Genomic DNA, 17,780 nt, shown 5'->3' on the forward strand with positions numbered 1-17,780 from the left:
CCTTCTTCAAATTTAGTGAAATACACACACTCCCCATCTATATAATTCCAACTTCTGCAAGGCTCATTGAGCTCACAGGTGTTCTGAAGTCATCTTTTTCAGACAGTAAAACCTATGGAATAGGAATCACTACATTCATACTTATTGCAAGGGCCCATCCCAGTCCTTTCTCTCATATGAGAGTCAGACCTGCACAGGAAGAACACTGCTGCCCCATGAGATGGTGAGATAATTACTCTTGTCTCGTCATTGCCTTTGGACAAAGGTCAGGCAAACTTAATTTTAATTCATGTCTTCTGTTTTACTTTTGGCCTATGAAACAGTGGAATCCACAGAAGAAGAAAAATACCTAATTTATAAATTGGAAAAGGCCTTACTTCAAACAGATTTCAATGGGAATCCTTGAGGAGGCGTATTTCTTATCTCTAAGCTACTTCTGCAGAAAAAAGAAAAATATTAAGCTGGTGATTTTAAAAAGAGATTTCTTACCTAAGGGACAGATCAGGCATTATTGATATAAGCTTTGGCATTATTTCTCCTTGGGACTTGTTCTAGTGTTGACTATCCAAAATAACCCTTGGGATTCAGCACAGCCTGTGCATGTGGAAGTGCTCACTGGCATGCAGAGCTCAAACACATTGCACCAACAAGGGCAGCTGCTGGTCCAAACTGGGCTGTAATTCTCAGCTGAAACATCAACAACTCAGTGCTCAACAGGCCTGAAGACCCTCTTTCCTTTCTGCCCTTGCTATGGCCTGCCTCCCCTCACTTCCCTTATTTTTTCCTTCCTGAAGAAATTGCTCAGCAGGGTCAACATGCAGGAAGTGCTGCTTCAATAGGTACCAGCCCAGGTGATAATTTTGGACAAACTCAAGGAAGAAAGGTGAGAGAGATGAAGCAATGGGCAGACTGCCAAAGATATCCAAATGCCTGAAGGTCTAGACAAGCTCAGTGTGGACATACAAAGGCACCTAAGCATTTCAGTTCCATGGGCGACTTCCATAGCTCTGTGAAAATCTGTAAGTACACTTGAGTTTCCTTGATCCAACCATCCTCCAGACCCACCTGTAGCTTGGCTGACGTGATTTTGAAAGCTTTTACTTTAATCAAAGGTGAATATCTTACCTGGAAGACTGGAGTTGAAACTCTTAGCTCCACCTTTCTGCCAGCTGTAACTCACCTCACCCTCCACCAGCCTTCAGCACTCAGCAGGAGAGCAAGACTTTTGCCACACTGGATTTCAGGCACCGCTATGGACCGCTTCCCCAGTTGACTCCTCCCTAAACTATAAAGAAGCAAACAAGAAACACAACCTCTCTCTCCCTAGAGCTGAAAACAGGGCCAAAACCTGTGTGTGTGTGTTATGTGTGTGTGCATGTATTCCAGCCTGGCAGATCTCAGATTCAGAAGGTAAATTCTCAATTTAAGAGATAACTGATGATGCGGAGATCTTCCCAGATATTCACCCAACTATGGAACAGGAGGAGGAATAAGAAAACGGAACTGGAACTGTAGAAGTCCTTTGCTCTGCAACAGCTTTCATGCAATCATTTCCCCAGCTGAATCCCCACCAAATAATTTCCAAAACTTGAGCTTGTTTCAGCAAAAGAGCAGAAAGGCTGCTTCAGTGAGATACTCCACATTCACATGCCCTGATGTGCTCACAGAGCAGCTGAAACACCTCCCAGCATCTGGGGGAAGCAAGTTTAAAATGAAAAAAAAAAAATTCCCATAAAGCAAACAACACCCCCCCAACCTGGAATAATGCCTACAGCTAAGCTCATGTTAAACAACTACTGCAAAGTTTCTCTTTCTAGAGAAAAAGATGGTACTTTGCTTTCTGGGGAAGAAATTCTTTTGGCATTTTGAAAGGCTCATTAAACTTGCAGGTGTTCTGGGGATGTCTTGGCTCCAGCACTGCAGTGAATCTCCCACACTGACTCTTCCCTTGTTACTCAAGAGCTGGATTCAAGCTTGATTTAGGGAAGTGAGATCATGTTGTATGTGGAGACCCAGGGAGAAGAGGTGGATGCCATGAGGACTGCCAGAGAGGTGCCCTCGTCAGGATGCCTATTTGGACACTGACAGAGAAGACAACGGCACTTAAGAAATCCTGAGGTTTGTCAAAGGAGCAGAGGTTATCTCAGCACAGCAGCCAATGCTGCACGGCAGTGGGGAGCTGCAGGCCAGTGCTGAAGGGAGGCATCTTATAGCAGGGATTTGTGCTGGGTCTGAAGTGACATATTCCCTCCAAGATAAGGGACAAGAGCAAAGACCAGCATTTTCACAGTGGCTAATCCATCACTGGCAGGTTGGTTTTACTCAAGACCTGTTCAGAGATGCTTCTTCATTGTTGCCTAAAAGACTTATAATTTCTCTAAGTGCAGCCATTTAAAACATCTTCCCTTGAACTGGCATTTCTGGGCTCTGGTGGAGGGATTTTTTTTTTTTTTTATGCCATCAACAAGAAGCCTTTCAATCATCAATTCCTTCATGACAGGCATATTTACCTACGTGTTAGTTCATAAAGATTCCCAAGGCAGACTGAAAAGGGTTCAGTTGCCTAAACAAGGGTTTCTAGCACCATTTTAGGTGCCAGACTCCCAGCTGCTGTAACAGAAGGCTGTTCATCTCCGTGTCCTGGCTCATCTGTGCCAGCACATATGGATATGTCTCATCACTGAGGACAGCTGAAGGGGCCCAAGACCCTGATAACCAGGGTCTAGTCTGCTCCTTCCATGTCCTTCACAGCCCAGAGAGGCAGCATTCATAATCTACCACTACTTCCTGAAGCATTTCTTTTGTGTGTAAAATATCCCATGTGTACTAAAAGTGAAGGTTGGAAATATCCTCTGGCAGCCCCAAACCTGTCACCCAGGTAACTTGTCATAAAATATGGTCAAAATGAATACTGATACTGAAGACAGGGATCATAATTTGTGACATAAGTTTTTTTTTTTGGGGAAAAGACCATATGAAATACATAAACATTTGAATCCTAAAGCACAAGAGTAGGAAAATGAAATGGAAAGGGGAAGGATGAGGCAGCAAGCTTTGGTGAATATTTCCCTGCATTGCTATTAAAGGCTCTGATGCGGAGGCAGGCGTCTCCAACAAACAAGCTGTCAAGCAGGCTTCAGTCACTCAGCTCCATAAAGAGAAGAGGATTCTGGATACAGCTAGCTGCAAAGGCTGTCTCCAAGCACATACATCCCTTGCTGTGCTATCCATCAGTCAGACTGGAATTTTCTAATGTGATCAATCATAGACTTGATTTCAGGTGCCTTTCTGAGATGCTTCAAAACTCAGTTCCCCCACAGACCCTTAAAATAAAGCTTTGTGAAAACTAAATAGGATCTTCTTGAGGTCTCAAGCCAGATCTTGAAAGGACAGGCATACAGAATCACCAAACCATTTTTACAGCCTCACCTGAAATCCTCCTCTAGACTCTCACATATGCATTTAGTGCTTCCAGCAAGAAAAAAAATGCAAACCAAACCACAGAATGCTGTCCAGGAAGCATACTGCTGGGATACCAGTGAGTAAGATGTGATGTCACTGCTTTAGTGTAATTTCTGCATTTGTGGCTGATGAGTCTGATAGATTCATCCACATAAACCCCCGTACTATTTCATCTCATCCATAAACAGTTTTGAAGCACTTGGGAGCACAGTTAAAAGGAAGCTGTCCCTCACATCACCTATTATTGTCTTTTAAGCATTAACAAGAAAATTCAAACTTATGTCAAAAGTATTCATACAAAAGAAGTAGACTCCTTACAGCCTTAACAAACAAAACAAGAAAAACACAGGAACGTTTATCTTAAATTGTTAGGACTACTGCAAAGCATTAAGTTTATTCTACTACAGTTTCTGAACTCTTCATTTCCCTTTCACCCAGCCCTTTATTTACCTTGAATCCCCAAAGGACTAATATTGCCTCTCAATGCTGGCACATGATGGTACCGGTGTGGCCTTGAACTCCTGTACATCCAGTGGTACCTGCCAATTTCCATTTCTGGTCTGGTGATCACTGCCAATTTTAGGTGGTAAAAAGTCAGTGTCACCAGCAAGTTTTAGTTCAGTACTTTCAGTCATTTAACGTTAAAAAAAAGAGCCCAAAAAACCACACTGTAGTTTCAGAACTGAAACAATGTAACATTACAGACTAAGGGAAGAGATTAGGAGAGATGATCAACAGGGAAATGCTCACACAGGTGTTAAGAAAGATTGAATAGCTGAAACTCCACCCAGGATTTGAGTTAAAACACATAAGTAAGGGCTCTCTATTCCTTACCCCCACCCACTCTCCTGCCTCACTTTCTTGGTCCTTGACAAAAAGGTCTGCTCCAGAAGTAAAGGAAGGTAAAGTCATGGAAAATCACGTTACCTGTTTCTTAAAAAGACTCTAATGCTGTCAAAGAAAAAGGTTATTGCTTTATGTCAAGGTAGGGCAAACACAAAGATTTGCTCTGTTACTTTCTTACATTAAAAAAATGAAAGTTTGTGGACTTTATTTCACCTAGACCCTGCTCACATCCAAAAATATGGATCAAGTGTATTAAAACCCATTTGTTCCAGGTTCATGGCCAAGAAGAACAGTCCTGCTTCTCCTTGTCTTTTCAGAGGAAGCCCAGCAACAAGACCCACATGTAGTAACTCACCTCACCCACTCACACACTCACTGCCACAGGGTTTCTGTGCCCCTGAAAGAGTCAGGAAACAGCATCAAACCACTTTTGAGACTACATGTCCCCCATTGGTACCACTATGGGCTTGTCAAAGCTGTCAGGGTGAGACTGACAGACCTTTATTCAAACTGCACCAGAGTCCCCCTCTGCAGTGGCTAAATGTGAAAGCAACCATCATTTCTGGCTGAAGCAAATCCGATTTGGCAGCATTTGGGCACGTGGAGAAAGTGAAGGTTGTGAGGATGAAAATGCCATCTACTGTAGACTAGATTAGAGACAAGTTTCAGGGGGCAGGAGAAGTAGAAATGCCATCAATTTCTAGTCTATGAGGGGCTCAGAAGGTCCTGGACCTAGTTACCCTCATGTGGTTTTGCTACTTGCGCAATGAGAAGTTTGGCACAGCCACATTTGCATACGTCAGGAAGAGAAAAAAATCTTGGCCTTGAATCCAAATGCTGGATCTAGAGATTTAAACCAAGAATTTGTTTGTCTTCTTTATCAACAAACGAACTCCAGTCCTAAGAGCCTTTTTGGGTTTTGTACATAAATTTAGCATCAATGGCTCTCTAAAGGATACTTTGTGGATTGGTAATTTTCCCCTCTCTGCATCTCACACACAAACCAGCAAGCAGGTATCAGTAAATCTTCCACAGAAGACATTATTCTGTATTGTATGGCTCACTCTTCTTCTTAGGAAAGACAAGTTCCACATCTCATGAGCATAACAAAATTCAAAATGTGTTGAAAGGACTGTTCCAAAATGACTGCACATTCTCAGGATGATATCATCTCCTTCTGCTCAGGGAGAACAAACCTGCTTGGGAGATCACAAGGAAGGCCATAATAATAGAATTGGATACAAAATGGAAAACAAAATTCTTTGCTAGTACTGCATACCTCCTCTTCTCTGCTTCCCCAGTGTCTGCTCCCTGCCTTTTTGAGGCTACTTACTGGACACTGGTAACAGATTCAGATTTAAAAAAAAAAAAATAACCAGCTGCAAAGATTAAAAAAAAAATAATTATTCATTTGCACTGCAGCAGCATCTAAATCAAACTTTTGACATCAAGATTTGATCCTTCTAGCTTGAACCCACAGTTTGAGATTTCTCCAGCAGTAGCCACAAATGCACTTGCTCAGAGCAGCAGAACAGGCTGCTCCTTTTCTCCCTTAGCCTGGGGGAATGCCGGTGAAATCATCTGTCTGCTGGGTACAAACATCAAACCCTGAAACACACAGGCATCATGTAAACTTCGTAGCATCATTTCTGTAAGTGAAAGCATTTTATGGAGTTGGTTTCTTTAATTAGCAATTTCTGGTTTTACAGTAACAGGGCTCCTTTCATTAGGAGGCAGTTCAAACTCCACGAGGAATCTCAGTTTTTCCACTGCTTTGCAAAGAGGCACTCAGCAATGGCTGTTTGGTAGCCCTTAGTGCACGCCTGGCACGACCTTTGAAGCTGAAGACTATCTCTGGGTGACTTCGCTGGGACCCACCCAGGCCCACTCATGTAAAATCAACACCAGGTCAAAAGCTCCCCAGGCTTCACACAGTCCATTTCCATTGGAATTTAACTCTGTACCCTGAACAGTTGAGAAAGGAAACAGGCTTAAGGGCTTCTTTACCTTTTGCTTTTTGAGTAAACCAACTGCACTAACTGCATTCCCTGGTCTAGGTTACAGTACCCTCCACCCACCACCCAGCTCCCATGGCTTGAGGCCTCCTGTCACAATGAGGTTGTCTTCAATACTGCACAGACACAGCAGCTACAGAACTGACAATGTTTTCATGTCACACCATGCAGGCACAATGATGGCGGCTGTGGTGTTCAATATTCATTGGGATGAATCATCTTGCACGCCTGTAATCAAATTCAGTGCTCAACATCCTCATACTTGCTGCCTGTATCATATGGTTTTAGAGCAAATGCAGTTTTGATATTCAACTGTCTCAGCTGATGAAGTAGTCCATGGGAGCAAGAGAGGGTGTTGTTTGGTCATTGATGGTCTGGTGATGAATACTGGATAAGGAGCAAGGCTGGGCAGAAAATGGGGGAAGGGTCAGAGTAACTGAAGGAGACTTCCTCCCCCCTCTTTGCCCCTTTTGCTCCTGCTGCAAAATCCATTGTGTACATACAGTGCCATCTGGGTTCCCCCACCCCCCGTTACCATATCCCATGGCACATATGTCTAGGTATTCTGCTTTCATGAGGTTGTTCAGACCAGTATAAGTACATTCTCTGAGTATTTTTCAAACCCCTCCTATTTAGAAACCAAATCCTATTCATTAAAACCTAAATCACTAAGCCTGCCAAATTATTATCCCCAGAATATTGCGTGTCCCAGATTCTCCCAGGGCTGGACCTCTCTTCCTACAGTCATATTCTTCAGAGACTTAGAGCAGTTACTGTTGTCAGTGGATCTGAAACACCAATCAGCTGCTTTAAATGAGGAAAAACATGCAGTGTACTCAAAATCTTGGAGTGGCTTGACAGCTCTGATGCCACTGTCAGAGCCTAACATTAGGTGGGCACCTTTAAAATTTTGGCTGATGATCATAACACATATTTTTAAAAATACTTTTTTCCATTTGTTATTTTGAAAAATACATCTGTGATGCATCAAAATGTCATAAGCTCACTGTGCAAAAATAACTTTGCTAGAAGTGAAATAAACTGAATGAAAATTAATTCCTTTCTCACATCACGCTTTACAGCTTCATTTAAACACAACTGTACAACAGTGTGTGATAGTGTAAGAGAAGCCAAGTATCTTCTTTCTATTTTTTACAAGTGTATACTTGTCTATTTAGAGCTTAAAAGCTGAAACATGGGTTCATATACCATAAAAATAGTAAAGCTCACAGCTATTACTGAGCACAAGGTCTTCTTTTATCAAGAGAACATAAGCAGGGAAGAGCCAATTAAAAGGGACCTTTGGTACAGCTGCTCAAACTGGTCTTCATTATTCCTTAGCACAGCATAGGCAATTTGAACATCATATGTATTCATATAAGGAATCTAAACCCTAGTATCATGGCTTTCTTCCATCCCATGTGTAATGGGTGAATTCACCACGGTCATCCACAGTTGGGGTTTATTTTCTTTTTTTTTTTTCTTCTTTTTCTTTTTTGTAGAACTTTGCAACTTGGTAGTATTTCTCACAGTTAAATAAAAAGGGAAACTTATTGTCTCTGTTAATGTGTATCAGGATCTATATCCTTCACTGCTGATGCAAAACGGCATTTCGTTTTTCTTATTTATTCCACCTCAGTAAATCTGCCTGCCCAGTCCTCACGTTTTGATTTAATTTAATGCCTGCAAGATAAACCCTGTCATTTGTAATAATTTGTAAACCTTCATCTTTAAAATGCATCCAATCTGTCCTGCAGCCCTGCAAAGTATCTATCTGTAAAACATTTTGCTTCAGCTTTCATGGTGTTCCCCTCTGATAAGGGCTGCTGATACACAGCATAAAGCTGACTTATTTCTTATCTCCATCAACATGAGGGTTGTTCCAATTCCAATTAAAAAAACTGGGGCAGCAGCCACTCATCTGGGTGCAGAGAGGCAAATGTCAGATAAACACTGAATCCATCAGCTGGGTAGTATTGCTGCCTAAATCAGACAGGGGATTCATGAAAATTATTACAAGACAGAATGGGAATTCTATAAAGTTTAGCAATTTTAAAAAATCTAAATAACTTTCAATAATTTTCATTTATCAATCTGTAATATTCATAAAGCACATTAGCTTGTGCAAATTGTCTCAGATACACTGCAGTCCAAAACAGCTGGCTGTTCACATTTGCCACAGAGATGGGAAACACAAACCAATACCTATGTGGCACCACTGCTCACATACGACTGCTTTAGGTGCTCAACCTGAAAACAGACCTCATTGTTCAAGTGCTCCGGTGGCATTGCTCTCCAGGGTTCTCCCAAGTATTGGGAGCCCTGTACATGGACAACATGTTGTCCTAGACCAAATTCCTCTGAGTATTTATTCCACAAAACTGCAGTACATCATCAAGAACCACTTGCATTGCAAACACACCCCAGAAACAAGCAGTTTAAAATTCTGGTAAGGGGAAAATACCTCTTAGCTTAAAAGCACAATTTGCTGTTTGTTACATGCAGATACTTTCCCCAAAACCTGGCAGTGAAAAGCATATGGAGTGTGAACTTGAATACCCAAAACAGAATGCTCATGATCTTCCCTTGCTCGGTCTTAACAATAACAGCATCTCCCAAACCCCTTCAGATGATGGTTTATCTCCTTAGGCTTTGCAATTAATTTCTAGATGGAAGAGTTAAGAGACCCTGTGAGAGGATTTCAACTGCTTCAAGCTGTGGCAGTTGCCTTGAAATCATTGGATCTAGGGCATCTCATAAAGGATGGCCATTTCAAAGTCCAGGTGGGATCCTAGAGGAAGAAGAAAAGGTTGCAAGGCTGGCAAGCATGTGAGTCTTAACAAGTAAGAGATGTGGTCCAAAGAGTAAATGAAGGAGTCCTCTTCTGGTCTATGCCCCAAAATGAAGCAGCAGCATTTTCCTGCAAGTTTCTTTACACAGAGAAAAAGCCAATTTTCCTCCACAGGAGCTGCTGGTGAAACAGCCCTATTGAAAAATTCTGACATTAGAGAGGCACCTGATGCCTGCTGAGCCCATCTGAAAACCCAACTGGACTCGACAGATTCAACACTTCGAAAAATCTCCCCTCAAAACCAAATATGTCGCCTCCATTACTACCTCACAGCAGTAACTTTGCAGGGGGATCTGGTCTATTTGTTTTGCTATATAAATTAGGAGTAGGACTGTTTCAGCTCTCTGCATTTTAATGTGCTGTGAAGCATAAGGAGAATTTAAGTGAAGAGAAATACAGAGCATAATAGTAGAGACCATGTGCTACTTTCAGGAACTGGAGAACAGGCAAGAACAAAGCCTACAAGTGTTGCATACATATACTTACGTAACAGATCCAAAGTATGAAATTATCATAGGAAAAAAAACCTTAAAATTATCATAGGAAAAAAAACTAAGAAATGGTGGTAACATTGGGATAGGAGGCTCCCTGCTTGCATTTGATGAAAGCAACAATCCACCACCTTGACTTGGAAGCAGATTTACTGTTCTACATATTGTGCTTTCATCCTTGCCAAAACAAAAGGGAAGCCATAAACTCATCATAAACACACTCAGCAACACATTTTGTTTTGCACAGCTGCTAATGCATACGGATAACTTTCTTTAATATTCACTGTAACATGAATTCCATTGGTTTAAAATAAGCTTGCCAATCAGAAGAAAGAATTGCAGTAATTTTTGAAGAATGATCTATCAATTCAAGGTGGTTTTATAGTCAATCTATTCAGGACATTTTGTACATTAATTACTCAAAATCTGTAGTGAGGTGGGTTATTGTCCACATACACTAATGGCTTTCAGAGTTTAATCTCTCATCAGTGGACCTTCTTTCGTGAAATCCCCAAGGGATTATGTAGTACTATGTCTAATCACTTGACAAATTTCATTTACTTGAAACTGAAGCTCGTTTTATATGAAGTGTGTAGCAGGAGTCAGATTCAAAGTAGGAAAACAAAATCTGTTACTGGAAACTACCAGAATTTATCATGTTTATATCTGAACTGCTTAACAATCAATAAAAGAATTCTGCTTAGGAAAATGCATTACTAGTTTATCAGCTGCTTAAGCCTATGAGATACTCAGATTGCTTATAAACGATACACAACAGGTTAAAAATATACTATGGCTCAAGTAAAAAGCAGAAATTTAAACAATTTTGTTGCTGCTGTATCATTCGGGGTGGGGGCAGAAATCATCAAACTGCGATCTGTAGTCTAGTACGCTGAAGAGGAATGGTTATTTGACACAGATTATACGATGTGGAAAGAAAATGTCCCTAGCGAGTTGAATTTACGCTCTGAAGTTCAGCACTCCAGACCAAACAGAATCAACTTGTAAAGCTGGGTTGGATGAAGCACCTCTCTTTCAGCGCTGCCATCTCCCTACCACAGAACCATTACCACGGAATTGTTCTCTCCATTAAGCAGTAATTCTCGGTGATTAACACATCCTGAAATCTAATGCTGCAAAATTCACTGCATTGTTCCTTCTTATCATAGTGCAGGCAGATAGCTACGAAAGTGAAATTTGCCAGATTACACCAGAGGAAAAGAATTTTAAAAATCAGAGTAGCATTTGGCACCGAGCTCACTACACGAAGGTTGTGTGACACTATAATCTGTTAGATGTTGTTATAACCTAGGTCTCCCACACTGCATTGCAAGGGTTGCTACATGGCTAGTCCTGATGAAAACACCACATTACGGCTCCGAAAACAACATGCAAACACACAGGCACACGCTACCTCTGTAAACCAAATTAACCAAAATCTGTCAAAGACGCAGCAATAACAAGACTTCTTTTGCAAGCATCATTTCGGGTAGGGTTAGGACAGATTCAGAGCAAATACAGACACAGACAGAAAGGTTGATGCTCTATTAATTTGTTGTCAAGCCAAGCAGGAAAGGACGACTGAAAGCCCGAAGATGCAGTAATGATTGTTTAAGAGCTATTTGAAAAAGTGACAAAACTGGCCTAAACCTCTTTAAGCCCCCTGAATGAAAAGATTTAAACAGGCTATTGTTAGACCCCTGGGTACCTTTTTTCTCTTGGCTTTGTTCTGCATTTTCCTCCGCTGCAGTTTCCATGGCTGGCTTCATACCATCCACCAAAAATGCTGCCCCCCCTCCCCCCCCAGCAAGCACTTTTTCTCTTCGCCTCCTTTCTCACTCCCTTCCGTCTCCTATTTACAGCGGCGGTGATTGAGCGGCTCTGTTCTCCCCTACAGTAGATTACAGTCCTTTCCAAAATGCCAGGAAAGTCTTGTCAGCTTCAATTTCGCTCCGCTGACTGGTCCACGAGGAGCTGTGCCAGCTCGTTCAGCTATACGTCACCACGGTCCCCAGCTATAAAATAGCCATCCTGTGCCTCAGCTTGCCACACCGTGGGGACCAGCATCACCCGATCGCGCCCCTTTCCTCCTGCCCTCCGCTCTTCCCCTCTTTCCCCGTCTCCCAACAAATGTTAATCAATTCTCCGAGCAGTGAATGGATTGTGACATCGGGAGGGGAGATGCAAGTGAGAAAGAAAGGAGCCCCCTGGCCGCTGTCTCTAAGGGGAGTGCATGCCGGCACACAATCACAAGGCTCCCTTTCCCATGGGACCTTGTTATTATGCTTTGCATTTTGATTTATTCCACATGCCCTCTGCTCTTTCAAGAGGTGGGGGGTGATGGGTCGGTTCTCTCTGTTTGCTTTCTTTGCTGAGAGTTCCGCTCACCCACGGTAAAAGGCTGTGTGAGAGAAGCATAAAAGCCAAAGTGGGCATATATGTATGTACATGGAAAATTTAAATTCTTTGACTCACAAGCACCGTGGAAAAAATATCCAACCAAGGAGACAGGAAGCCAGTTCAAGCGACCTAAAATGCACATGCAACACTCTGAAGGAGAAAATGTTTAAGAAAACAACTTGGGCTTTAAAAGGAGGCCTGCCACTAGAGACACAAAGCCATGCTTGGGAGTGAGCACAGAGCTGCTGTTCAGCACGTTTGATCACTCCCCTAAATCCAGACAGAATGCAGGCATGATCAAATAAGCTGCACTTGGGAGCAACAAACTCAAGACATGCCAGCATTGCATTGCATGAGGTGACTTTAGGTGTCCCCAGCCCAAGATCCACAGAGCAGGGCAACACCACATAGGGGTATTGTTCTCCTCCCAAAACCCAGGACAACTGCCACATTCAAGGCTGTACTGACGCTAATTGACCTTGCCTATCACTTTCCTTGTCTCAATGCCTTACAGTGCAATACACTGCAAAGAGCACAAGTGCCCAAAGGCACCCCTGTGTGTGCAGGATGGTGGAGCAAGCATAGAGTGATGGCCTTTGTGGTCCAGCCACTGCAGCCAGTTCTACAGCCTGCAAAGACGCCCAACAGATTCGGCAAATGCTGAGGATATTAAAACCTACACCCTGCATGTTCCCTATAACAGATTCAAACAGGAGAGTGGGAAGAAGGGAAAAGTCCAAAGATTTGTTGCTGCAATTTAGTCTCCTCTGGTTGAAGTTACTACACCCACAATTTTGCTGTGCATTTTTATTTCTAGATGCTTAGCGAAAAGCACAAAAACCCTCAGACCTAACCATTAGAGAAAGTTCCCATCTCTTTCAAGAAATCAGTGCACAAACCCTCTTCTCTCACCACAGCCAACACAGCTGTTACTTTGCTTTGGGCATTACTGCTCAGACTTCAGGCTTCAGCACAACTGCCAGGAGGTCTTGGTCATATCCTAAGGTTTCATTTCACAGCATCAAAACTTGATGTCATGCATTCTCCTAAAATGCTTCCTTGGAGTCAGGAAAAGTCTGCAGTTGAAGCTCCCACTTCAGCAGACCACTATGTAAGCAGAATGATGCTAATTTGTAGATGGCATGAAGTGTCCTCAGGAGCCAAGGTGGAGCAAGGGGTTGACCAACCCAGGTGGCAAGGCATATTTCCCAAATCTTCCTCTCCAGTGCTCAGACAGCAACCCACACACAGATTGAAATCCCTCCCCAGCAACACCAAGCACTGCACACTACCTGAAACTATCAGCCAAAAGGTGAAAGCATGGGTGATGTGTTTGCTATATTCTTTTAACCATTACTAAAAGTTGTTCGTATAATAATTATACAAAGAAAAGGTTCTACAAAGAGTGGGGTTCTTTCCCCATTTAACATCAGTAAGACTGAAAATCCATACCAAATACACCCTCCTTGCTGAAAGTCACGCACAGTTGTCATTGGTCAAAGCTGTTGATTGCTTTGGACATAAAATTCACTTCTTGAAATGCCTCATTGTGCAGTTGGTACTTCTGTCACAGTCTAGATCTCCCTTTCATAATGTTCTTTGCTTTTAGACTGGAAGGTCTAAAACTTTAAAAGGCTGAAACCTCCATTCAGACTATCCTAAGCTACGAAAGGCCTGTTCATAACCTAATTCAAGTGGTGCAATATCAATGCATTTATCACTAAAAATACACAGAAAATACGAACATAATCTGGAATTTCCTTTATTTTAACAGAAAATACATTAGACATGACCTCTGGTTACAGAATCCCTGGAGGAAACCCATGACTGTAGGCCTCCCTTCTTTACCAGTAAGACCTACTCCTTCAAACAGCTGCATGCTTTCCTACTGGTGAGCAGAATTTATTAGGCAGGCTCAGGACTTCAGAGTTTCTGATGTTTCAGAAACCCAAAACTAACAGCTGGGAGACTATTTCCTCGACTATTTCCTCACAATAACCTCTTCCCCAAACAGGCAACGAAAAATCAGTGCACAATGCCAGAATCAACTTCACAAGAACTTGAACTGAACACTTCAAAAATCATCAAGCCGAACTATTCAAAAGCATTAATCCCACTGACTAAATCATCCACTAAATGCTTCAAGTGATACATGAGCGTAAAATTCTCTCCCATCCCTTCTTACTATTTTCTGGATTGCTGCAGTGTATGATAGGTTTTAAGCAATTATCACCCTAAGTAATTTCTTGATTTTCAAACTTCTATCTATCATTGGTAAATACAGCAAATAAAACAAACTATGTGATTTCCTCCAGTGCTAACATGGGTGCTGATCTTGTGCTTCAGGCATTAATCTCAGCCAACAAGTTGTCTTATTCAATGTTCCCTCCCTTAAACAGATACATCCTTGTCATAATATGTGATGAGACTGAGAGATGTCAGCTTTATGCCTATGACAGCACAGCAAAAGATTAAGCCACCAAGGCAAAAATTAAAAAATATATATATTTTAAGACTGATATTCAGCAAAAACCTGCATGTACAGACCAAGCTGATTTAGGTAACAAGCAACCAGGGCAGAAGCTAGTTACATTTGAGAAGTTCAACCCAGCATTTTATTTGCAGAGCAAGATAAAAGTGAAAATGAGGAGAGGTGCTGAGCAGCAAAGGTTTCTGTTGCTAAAGCACAGTTCTGAGCCTACTGCCAAACCTCAGGATGAGCAGCAGTGGAGGAAAGTATGTGAGGGCACTGCAGACCAAGTCATATTTACTGCAAAATAGTTTTTAAAAAAACAAAAAAAGCTTAAATTTATTTTATCTAGGTATTAAAAAACCCCAAACCACACATTTAATAATTTTGCTCAGTCAATTAAAATAGCACAATTGCAGAAGTTTAAAAATATATTAGAATCCCTATTCTGTTCATGCGCCAGTTGCTTTTGAACATCTATCTTTAATGTCACTGAATCTAGTTTACATTCCTGAAGGCTGAGAAGCTCTACCATAAGCTGCAGCAAATTCTTCACAAGCTTTCAGAAGTTGAATACACACTTACCACTTTTACAAAGGCTTCACAGAGATGTAATAAAGAGTGTTCTCACACAGCTGAAGAGCAATTTGAGATGATCTATGAGATCCAAGACTCAGAAGTTAAAATACAGAGACCGTCCCTCAAACAAGACTGACATGTAGTCCAAACAAATAATTTCAAAGACAACTTATAGAATAGGGTTTTTTTTAAAAAATATTTAAGAGAAAGAACGAATACACGTGAAGCCACTTCATGTAATGTAATTGCCTGTGTTCAGCTTTAAACCAGCAACCAAAGACTTGCTTATAAAACCCAATGTAAATACTTGTGCAAAAGAAGGCAACCTTTCCATGTGAATAAAATCAAAGCATGACAAGTTTTCAGTTGCGCAGCAGTCATATATCTTGTAAGTATAAAAAAATTACAATTTGTGTTCATTCTTTTAGATATACTAGGCTACTAGGAAAACGGAACCAATTAGTGAGTAACAGTGGAAAAACCCTGCAATTATACCACAGTATAAAACACAGACATGAGTCTGCACTGCACTTAGGGGTCTCAGTCTCAAATTTCTGTAAGAGCAAAAATAAAGGCTTAAGCATGGATAGTGGTTATCTCTGCAGCCAAAGAAAATCACTGAGTTAACCAATGGAGCTAAGTCCAGGAGGGTAAGCAAACCTTAACAGTGTAAAGATGCCAGTGCTGTGACTCCCTTAGCAAAGCCTTGTGAAGATGTCAGTGACTGCTGCCACGATAAATGCTTGATGGCAAGCAGCAGGCAAAGATGTCAGTCAGTTGTTGGGGTACATACAGTTGTCTGTCCAGCCTGCCTATTTCCAGCTGGACCACTGTAGTTACAGCCATGGTTGAGAATCAAAGGTACTAAACGGCCCAGATCCAGAACATACACCAACGGCTAACACTCAGTTGGAACACACAGGAAAAAAAAATCCCTTAGAAAGTGAACAGATGGTTTTGTATGGCTTTTCCAGTAGCTAGGTCTCATCAAGTTCTAGTCTCAAAGACAGCTCAGATTGCAGAGATGTGAAATATACCAAGAAAAAAGCCTGAAGAACTGCAATGAAAGTCAAAATGAAAGAAAAAGTTGATGTGTTCTTAAGCAGGTGAGAGTTCCATTTCCACTTACGAAAGACAGTCAACAGCACAGAAGGAAATAAATAATTTTTAAAAGTGATGGATTTTATTTATGTAATCTAAGGGCCTTAAAAACATTTTCCTGGGTTTTAGAAGAAAAATTCTGGGGAAAATAATTCAAAACTCTTGACAGATAAAATACAGGATCTCAACCATTCCAAAGACTTCTGAGGAAAAATAATAAAACAAAATAGGATACATTTGAAACTAAGCTGGTAGCAACATCACCTCATGCATCCCTCTCCTGTGAGGCTGCTTGGAGTAGCACCATGCTTTTGGCAAGCCAGAAAGAAATAGGGTGACAAACTAGAGCCCATTTAGACTACAGTAGAAAGAGCATAGAAATATAGAAAATTAAAGCAAAGACTTCCTAGCATCTACCCCAGAAGGAGCTTTCATTAGGTAAGTGTTCAGAGCTCCAGCTCCAGTGGCTGTCCTCAGCTTCTACTCCAGCACCACAGTTTTATGGCATAGTTTTTTACAAGTGTACTGCATAGCAGGTTTCAAATGCTTTAACTTTACAATGATGCAGCAAAACAAGGTTTTGTTACCCAATTGCCATAAATTTTTCTCTTCATCAGTGGCAAGATCCTAACAAACATCACTAATACATGAAGCCTTCAACAGTACCTCAAATGCTCCTGCGGAATTTTAAGGGATAAGTTTTTGACTTGGGCACAACACATAACCATCTTTTTTTTGCTCTCTTTGTCCATCGCAACTGAGGGGCGATTCTCAGCTATCACGCCTCTGCCTGGCAGTACAGCAGGAAAATATTATACTCAAGTGTTGTCTTTGTTGCCTTAATTCTGCATTTTGAAGACAATCCAACATAGTTAGCTTTACTGTGAACTTTCCAATACTGTTGCCAATGCTTACTGCCATCTCAGAAAACTAACTGGAGCTTCTGAATACTTGGACATACTGAAATAGCATTCTAGATATTTATGTCGCACTTGCCAGCACTCAAGTAGAAGTGCCTCTTGCACTTGTAGAAGAGCTATTTCTGCCAGCAATTTAGAAGGCAGCAAAGGTATCATTATGATATACTCCTGTTAATACAGCTGCTCCATCTCATAACACAAGAGCTTGAGACAGGACTGGTATTGGGAGGCTACCTGTTGATTTTTTTTTCTGTCTATAAATAAACATCACTGAGTTCAGCTTTGACACAAACTTAGCCTTTTGCTCCACAAAGTCAGATTTAATCAGAGAATCCTTTGTTAACTTTACATCCAGTTCTGATTTTCAAAATTGCCCTCCCACTCTTCGCATAGACTTCAGCATCCCACCTACAATCTCTCATCTATTCAGTGCTCGTTTTGTTCTTCAGTCTTGGCTTCAGCCCAGTCTTTTCATGAAGCATGGAAAAAAGCAGGGACATAAAAAGAAGTGCAAAAGCCTACAGCTCCCCAAAAAGAAACCAGGGGCATTCATTATAGAAGAGTACCTCACACTGCATATTGGGGGCACATGGGGAGGGACAAGGATGAAGAATCCTCCTAGAATGTCACAAAGAATTCCATACA

General features: G+C 41.5%; 1 protein-coding gene across 4 annotated transcripts in view; it reads right to left on the reverse strand.

Annotated features, from left to right (window-relative positions):
- Positions 1–11,434, reverse strand: part of GPM6B (glycoprotein M6B) — a 29,903-nt gene extending 18,469 nt beyond the window's left edge. For 2 of the 4 annotated variants that reach the window (XM_062488033.1, XM_062488034.1), the window contains exons 1-2: positions 11,374–11,434; positions 3,913–4,032 (exon numbers count right to left, since the gene is read on the reverse strand). In XM_062488033.1, the coding sequence (XP_062344017.1) occupies positions 3,913–4,032; positions 11,374–11,434 (181 nt within the window). The remainder of the gene's footprint in view (positions 1–3,912; positions 4,033–11,373) is intronic. The other 2 variants (XM_062488035.1, XM_062488036.1) reach the window with 1 other exon arrangement.
- Between the last annotated feature and the right edge of the window lie 6,346 nt (positions 11,435–17,780).

This window comes from Cinclus cinclus, chromosome 2 (genome assembly GCF_963662255.1).
Source record: "Cinclus cinclus chromosome 2, bCinCin1.1, whole genome shotgun sequence".
Taxonomy (NCBI): domain Eukaryota; kingdom Metazoa; phylum Chordata; class Aves; order Passeriformes; family Cinclidae; genus Cinclus; species Cinclus cinclus.